Genomic DNA, 7906 nt, shown 5'->3' with positions numbered 1-7906 from the left:
AGTACTAGTTCAGAGCAACTGAAGTGATTTAAGGACCTCTCAGTCTTCCTCTCTGCTCATGGGGCTTCAGTGGCCACATCTGAAATACAAGAGTTCTGCTCTCCTGAACCAGAATCTTGAAAAAGATGTTTGGTGTTTTGGGCATCCATCCCATCCTTCCCCCAATAGTTCTTTATCCATGTGGCAGATAACTAATGTTAACACATTTTCTTCTCTAATTTTTTCACCTTTATTAACCTACATGGTTTTAATAACGTATTAAATTTGACTTATTCATCAGACTCCAAGATTTTTTTAGGATAGAAACATAGTAGTTAGTTGTCATGCTCTTTGGAGTGATTATTACTTGCAATGTCAGTTCATTCTCAGCACGTTGCTTTGCAAATCTGTTCGAAGCGCTGCTGAAATTTGGAGCTCATACAGATACTTAGAGCTGAATCTTTACTTGTGCATTATCAGCTGGTCTAAATGAAGGTGGTTAAATTCTTATTTCTTGGTTGAAAGTGATTATGGTGTTTCATCATTGTCTGAGAGTGTATGGCAAAAAAGCTCTTGTGAGACTTTAGAAAGGAAGAAGAACTGAAAAGCTAGTGAAGCCAAGTAGTTACTCAGATCACATCTGAAAAGGGAGTACAAGAAACAAAATTCAGGATTAAAAAGGGAAGTAATAACTTGCGTTAGCATGGTGGTCTTTGGAGAACTAAAATCTATGCTCTTGCCATAACAGCATACAAATTTTGGCAAACAGTTTGGAATATAATATTGGAAAATTTATCTTGGTTATAACTTCCAGCAGATTTATCTTTAACAGATGACAGATTAAAAAGCTAGAGGTCAAACTGAGCCTGAGAGTGATAACAGCTAAAATGAGCCAGCGGAAAATCACGAATGTTTGAACAATTACAGGTTTCCATGTATTAGTATTCATGCAAATGTTCTGTGTTTTACTTGACTTAAACCAATGTTATGTTTTCTTTTAGTCTGTCAGCTCTCCCCTGCAGTCTCTTCAGCAAAGAACATGGCTCATCCACTGGTCTTTGTTTGTGTTTTTTAATCATCCTAAAGGGAGAGACAATATCATTGACCTTTTTCTCTATCAACCACAGTAAGTTGTGTTGCAGTATGTTGGGGTCTTTAAATCCAAATGAAGGCAGATGATGAATATGCAAACTTGTTGAACATTTTTCAGTCAGTTCTTCCTACTGGTGCTTAGAAAGGGGTAGAATAACTGTTTTTGCTAGATTACCAACTCCTACCACATTTTTTACAGCTATAGGGGAAGGTATGGTTCTATTTGAATTTCACAAAACCTATTTAAGAAGGGTTCTTGAGGAAATTCTGAGAACAAAAATGAAAATTGAAACACTGTAGACATTTACGAGAGGGCTAGCTTCTTATGTGTAGATCTAGGAGTCTAGAACAGCTTAACACTGAGAAATTAGTTAAAAGTTTTGCTCTCCTAGTACCTGCTTGGAGGTAGTGTATTAGAATAGGAGAAGAGTACTGAAGAAAAGCAGTTGAATTTTTTGCGCGATGATCCAAGTAGACTGGTACTTTGCAGTGGCTTTTTTGCCTCCTTTTAGTTTCATAGTGTATGTTTGTGTTTGGTTTTTTCAATTTTAATTTATATTTCTCACTTGTAAATACGGGCTAATTCATTGGAAGATTGAACAGGAAAGCTGCAGGCTTGAATGACAATACGAAAAAGGCTTTCCTGTGGTTCTGTGTGCCTGTGCAAACCCCTCTTGTGAAATCAGTGTAGCTGACAGCTTAGGCCTGTGTTGACCTGTAATTAGCACATGGACTGTTCTTTTGCAGTGCTAGCCCTTTTCTTCTCTCCCTAGCGCATTGCTGCCTTCTCTTCCCCTTGCTTCCCTCTCTCCTCCCCCTACCAAAAAGATCATCACTGGTTAACAAAAATAAATAATCCTTCTATAGTTGAATGGATGGTCAGTTATAAGGCCTAGTGTTGTACTGCATAAAAGGTGCATAAGCTATTTATTATGAATACTGTCTTGATGCAAAATTGCTTTATCTGTATTTTTTTTGTATTTTTTGTCTTTCTAGGTATCTCAATGCAATTCAGACAATGTGCCCACATATCCTCAGATATCTGACTACTGCAGTCATAACAAATAAGGATGTTCGAAAACGCAGACAAGTGCTGAAAGATCTAGTCAAGGTTATTCAGCAGGTAAGGACTGAAATATATGATAGTTTCTGTACTTTTTTACTGAGACTTCATAATAACTTTCTTCTAATAGTATGCCTGGTTTAGGACTTGTACTTTTGTATTTTGGGGCTCACTTTCCCTCACTGAACTAGTTTTTCCCTGTGAACTAAAATGCATGTCAGTCAGTGGGAGGACAGAATAACTTTTTTTCCTCCCTTTATGCCAACAAGCAATGGGTAAAATAGAATATACACTTGATTTTGCTTTTCTTTCTGTATGATTAAATGTAGAAAACTCAGCAAGAGATGTGAAATGGCTTTGGATCTGATTATTCTTTCAGCCAGCCCTATAAGTAATTGTTGTACTGATTTTGTTTGCATTTCACAACAACTGAACTGTGTGTGCATTGTTTTGTGTTCATGTGCATTTTCTTGAAAATGCTTCTGTTGTCACGGTTATATGAGGATGTAGACACGGACAAGAGAAATAAAATAATTGTGCTTAGTAGCAATCAAGGGGGTTATGGCAAAGATTTTTTTTTTTATCTGAAATCAGTATGCAACTTGTATATGAGCCACCATACTTCAAACACTTAGTAACGTATATTGTGAATAATAAACTATTATATGTATGTGACAATACAGTTACTATAGGCTAGCAATCAATTATATCCACTTAAAGCTTTGCTGTAACTACCTACGCAAAGCACAATCCATGCAAAGATCAAATTTTAAGCATATCTTAATCTGGTTTTAAGCATTAGTGTTCACAAAAGAAGTAGCTAGAGAAGCTATAAACTAGTTGAAGTGTTAGGACTCATTTTTTTTTATCTTAAGCTAAAACCTGATTTTAGCATTTAACTTCTCAAGTAATATGAATTTCTAATACTTGAAGTACATTAACATTTTACAACTTTTTTTGCTTTAATTTTATCTTGTACAATGGGTATGAATAATAAAAGGATTGCTAGGGTGTTATTTTTGAATGTACCAGCTGTGTTGGTTTTGGTTTTGAAAAGTCTGATAAGAAATTTATTTCTTAATACTCTTCTACTCTGTATGGTTCATCATATTAAATCATGAAGTGGTAGAGGTTTTACGGATTTGAAAGTGGATCAGATGGGATAACCAGGGATCTGTATATGTAGGAAAAACAAAGCATTGAATGAAGTGATTTGTCAAATGACTTATGGTAGGCTGATTGCTTTGTTAACAATTAGAGATTGCTAATACTTGTAATACCTTTGCAAGTATTGAACTTACAAGTAAGCAGTTTGTTGCTTGTTTCTATGAAATTTAAAAGCGGATTGATTGCTAGACTGTTTTACATAGAGGATGTTAATTACAAGGTTAACCAGTACAATTTTGATGTAAAAAAACTGTAAATATAGTTCTTTGGGGAAGGAAAAACTTTGATTCAGAAAAAAAAAATCTGTCTTAGTAGCTCCCTTAGCATACAATGAGATCAGCAGATTAAAGCAGATATCGACAAATAGTGAGTTAAGCTGTCTTAAAATGTGCATTAGAGATGTATCAGAGGATGTTTAGTTAGGTCTTAATTTACACAGATGAATATAGATCTAACGTTGTTCCTGCCTTGTAGTTGGGAAAGTTTGAGTAATTCCTGTAATGCTGAAATAAATTCAAATACTTTTTGTGTATAGAAAGTAGCGGGAAAGTTTGAGTAATTCCTGTAATGCTGAAATTCAAATACTTTTTGTGTATAGAAAGTAGTGTTATTTGTGTTGGCATGTTGTCCATGTAAATCGAATGATCATTCAGTTTGAAGTATGAAGGATTTGGTGTTGGACTAGTCTTCAAAATCAGAATTTAGGAAGACTTTCTTTTTTTACCAAACAGCTGTTTACAGAAACAGCTCTTGTCTCTGACATTTTTCTAACCCAAAGATTGCAGCCCTAAGTGCTGAAGATGAAACTACACTTCTGGTTGTTTAACCAGAGTATTGGGGAGCGGGGGAAAGCACACATTTATGCAGCTTTTATAAGAGGAATTGGGAAGTTTAATATATTTTTTAAGGTGATGTATGGACTTGTTTCCAGTATTAAATTTTGTTTGAAGAATATAAGGAATACTTCAGTGACCCTGTGGCCTTGATTCCTAATATTGTTCCTAATCTTTTGGACAGGAGTCCTACACGTACAGGGACCCTATCACAGAGTTTGTGGAATGCTTGTACGTTAATTTTGATTTTGATGGTGCACAGAAGAAGCTGAGAGAGTGTGAAACAGTAAGGCTTATAACATTTATAAGATACTTCTTCCTTTACATAAAGATCTCTCAAATTCACAATGGCCAGCTAATTTGTTTGAAGTGGTGTTTGATTCTATTGCTAATGTTTTATGATGAGCTCAAGCTCATTCACGGGTGTGTGGTGGTTTTGGTGGGGTTTGTGGTTGGTTGGGGGTTTTCTTTGACAATTCATTTTGTAACACTTAAGCAAGACTTATCGGTGAGGATATAGCTTTAAAATTCTATTTAAGCAATTTTAGAAGAAGAGGAGAATAGGTAATCATGCCTTTGGCTGAGCTTCATCTTTTCCATTAGTGTTTGAGAAGTACTTGAAGAAAAGCTTGGGCTTGACTTTTGTTCTGAAAGATACTGCATCTTGGAACTGTAGTGGTGAAAAGTAATGTGAAATAACATTAGGATAGTTAAATACATATTCCTGAAAAATTCTTAATTAACCTACTATGTACAGTTCAAAATATCTAATACTTGGGTTGACTAGTGTAAAAGTTAGTATTTCTAATAGCTGAAAATTAGTACCAATTCTTAGAGCCTCTGGTTTGGCTTTCCTTTCATTAGTATTAGTCACTTAATTGGGTAAATCAGGAGGCTTACAATCATCTTCACTGCATGGCACTGGTGGTCCTGTAATCTGAACTTTGTAGGCATGCTTGCACTACTAAGTAAGCTGGTTTGCATAGTGAGGAGAACGCTGATCAAACTGCGGAGTGAGAGAAGAATCATAAAATATGAGGGAGGAGTTATATTTTATGTTAGAGGGATCTTCGGTAGAGTTATGGCAGCAGTAGACCTTGTTCTCTTCTTGCGTCAGACCTTGGTGATCTTGCTAGCATGCGATTTTAATTTAGCAAGCTGCAGAACCAACGAAAATTTCTGCTAACTCTTAACTTTTTCTCCATATTTTGGAATATACTAAGAACTGATTTTAGATTAACCATTCACTGATCTTAACTTCCTGACAGTGTCTACTGGTAAATTACTACTTCCATGTTTGTTCTCAGTGTTCCCTTCTTCCTTACGTTTACAGGTGCTTGTGAATGATTTCTTCTTAGTGGCATGCCTTGAGGACTTCATTGAGAATGCTCGTCTCTTTATATTTGAGACTTTTTGTCGCATCCATCAATGCATCAGCATCGGGTAAGATAACTTCTTAACATGGCAGTTCGGAAAAATCAATCATGAATGACAGTTTGACAAACAGTATAAACTTTTTAGTAGTAAAATATTCAGTCATCAGATAAACAAAATACATAAACTAAATATTATAAATAGATGTATATTATAAATAATGCTTTATATATTATGCTATATAAGATGTAATATTTAATATTAGATATAATTGTATACAATATATATTATATAGTAAATTTATATAATATATAATACATAAATACAAACATAAGTTAAACTAATAACTAAATAAAATCTAATTGGATAGTTGTCTTTCTGGTTTCATAGCTCTAATGTGATATACTTAAATTGCACCCATCATATTTTAAAGTTGAATTCTTGTGGTTAACTTTAAAACAACCTCTCTCTACCACCCCCAGCCTGCCAAACAAACAGTTCTTTCAAGCTAAAACTTTCTCATGGTGTCAAGTTAGATGTCTACTGGATTTAATGTGAACTTTCATACCCAGTGTCACCAAAGTCCAGGTGTCTTAATTAAGAGTTCAATTCCATACATACTGATATAGAGTGGTAATATTAAGTAAATACAAATTGCAAATACAGCAGTTGCTTAAATTTATTTATATTTGGTAGATAGTGATACCCATGTCTGTCTTATAGGTATGTTCTTTCAAAATTGGTAGAATTGTATTGCTTTTTTCATTAATTAAATAGAAAGCAATAGACCTTATTCCCTGTGGCACAAAGTGAGTGATCCAGCTGTAAGAGAATGATGTTCTTATTAGCAAAGATGTCTGTTGTTTACTCAAATTAATTTTCTAAAAGCAGACTTTTCAAATGGATCAGCTCTGATGCTTCTATTGTAAAAACTAAGCAGGAAGATGTTGTTATGCATGCTTGAGATCCTTTTCCACTTGGCCTTTGCCCCTGTTCCCCATATTTCCACATCCCTTAAATTAAAAAGGAAAAAAAGTGAACTGAAAAACTCTGAATGCTATAAAAATCTCAATGGTAGAGAACAGTGCAGAAATCCTTGAGACAGCAGAAACAGAGGCTGTTAAATCGATCAAGTTCAATGGAGTCTTGTTACCAGCTTGCATCCAGAGCAAATGTGTGCATCTGGTCCTCTGAGGAAGCTATTTAACGCTGCTTGATTTCAAAAGGGAAGGACTTGAGAGAAAATTGTCTTAGTTTTGCAAGCTTATTGAAAGGGTTGCTTTTTTTCATGGGTAGGTATAGTCAGAGAAAGGACAAAGATTCTTACTACTTTTAAGCTCTGTTTACTGGGTGACACATTTGTCTTCAATGCATTTTGAAATTTATTTTTTTTATCCTTTGTATTGGATTAAAATAGTCAATGACTTCAATATAAAAAGCAAACAGTGAATTTGAGCATTTTAATCAGCTGTGGTGTATTGTGGTTGAAGCATAGTCATAACAGTAAACTGAACTGGATGCTGTGAACAAAACTTTTCCATACTTCATTTTTATAAGGGGGTCTAATACTTTATCTAAAATCACTTTAAGCAGAGTACTGCACACTTAAGGTTTAAAGGGTGTTTGAATAAGTATTTGGAAGAAAAAAATGTAAATAAAGATCCCTTAGTGGTGAATTTCTGGGGAATATAAAACCCAATAGTGTCTTGCTGTTCTCTATAAATGACTTCTAGTATTGTGAATACAGCAAATATTCATGCACAAGTTTTTCAGTGAAACTAGATGTTTAAGCCTTTTTAACTGAAGACTAGATGTCTTTCTAAGAAGTCTGCTTCTCTGATCTGGCTCCAATCAATGAGCAAAGAGTCCGAAGGATGTATCTTAAGTATGCTTCAAGTCTCACTGTCAAAAGATGCTGATAAACTGTGGGTAACATAGCAATGTTTCATTACAGCAGAAAGAGCAAGCTTTATTGAACAAATGAAGGTTTATGGTAGGTGGCTGTCATTTATTTAGTGTCTAGTACTTATTTTACAGGGGTGGTTTTTGTGCCATATGTGGTATTTCAACTTCCAAGTATGATAGAAAATAGTTGGCTCTCCTTGTTACGTCTAAGTGTAAGGAGGTAGTAGTGTCTTTATTTTATAAGCATTACGGTGTGTCCTGGAGCAAGTGATAGACTTTGAGTTGAGACCTACGTTTCAGATTGACGTGGATATTCCTACCACGTATCACTTCATGTGGATTGCATGTGGAATCGGTCATCAGTAGTGAGATTCTTTTCAGTAGGTCATTGTGTTTTAAATAGTGGACATAAGCCTTACATTTCTGCACAAGCTGTAACAATCATTAGATTTGGGCTTATTAAGTGGGATGCCTACGTATTTCTTAGTGCATA

General features: G+C 34.9%; 1 protein-coding gene across 2 annotated transcripts in view; it reads left to right on the top strand.

Annotated features, from left to right (window-relative positions):
• Positions 1-7906, top strand: part of EIF3E (eukaryotic translation initiation factor 3 subunit E) — a 41715-nt gene that overhangs the window by 25543 nt on the left and 8266 nt on the right. The window contains exons 9-12 of one of the 2 annotated variants that reach the window (XM_009638393.2): positions 981-1105; positions 2068-2194; positions 4319-4420; positions 5468-5577. In XM_009638393.2, coding sequence (XP_009636688.1) covers positions 981-1105; positions 2068-2194; positions 4319-4420; positions 5468-5577 — 464 coding nt within the window. The remainder of the gene's footprint in view (positions 1-980; positions 1106-2067; positions 2195-4318; positions 4421-5467; positions 5578-7906) is intronic. The other variant, XM_035893816.1, reaches the window with a different exon arrangement.

This window comes from Egretta garzetta, unplaced genomic scaffold (assembly GCF_000687185.1).
Source record: "Egretta garzetta isolate BGI_Z169 unplaced genomic scaffold, ASM68718v1 scaffold154, whole genome shotgun sequence".
NCBI classification, from domain to species: domain Eukaryota; kingdom Metazoa; phylum Chordata; class Aves; order Pelecaniformes; family Ardeidae; genus Egretta; species Egretta garzetta.
This window is presented reverse-complemented; position numbering and strand designations above follow the sequence as displayed.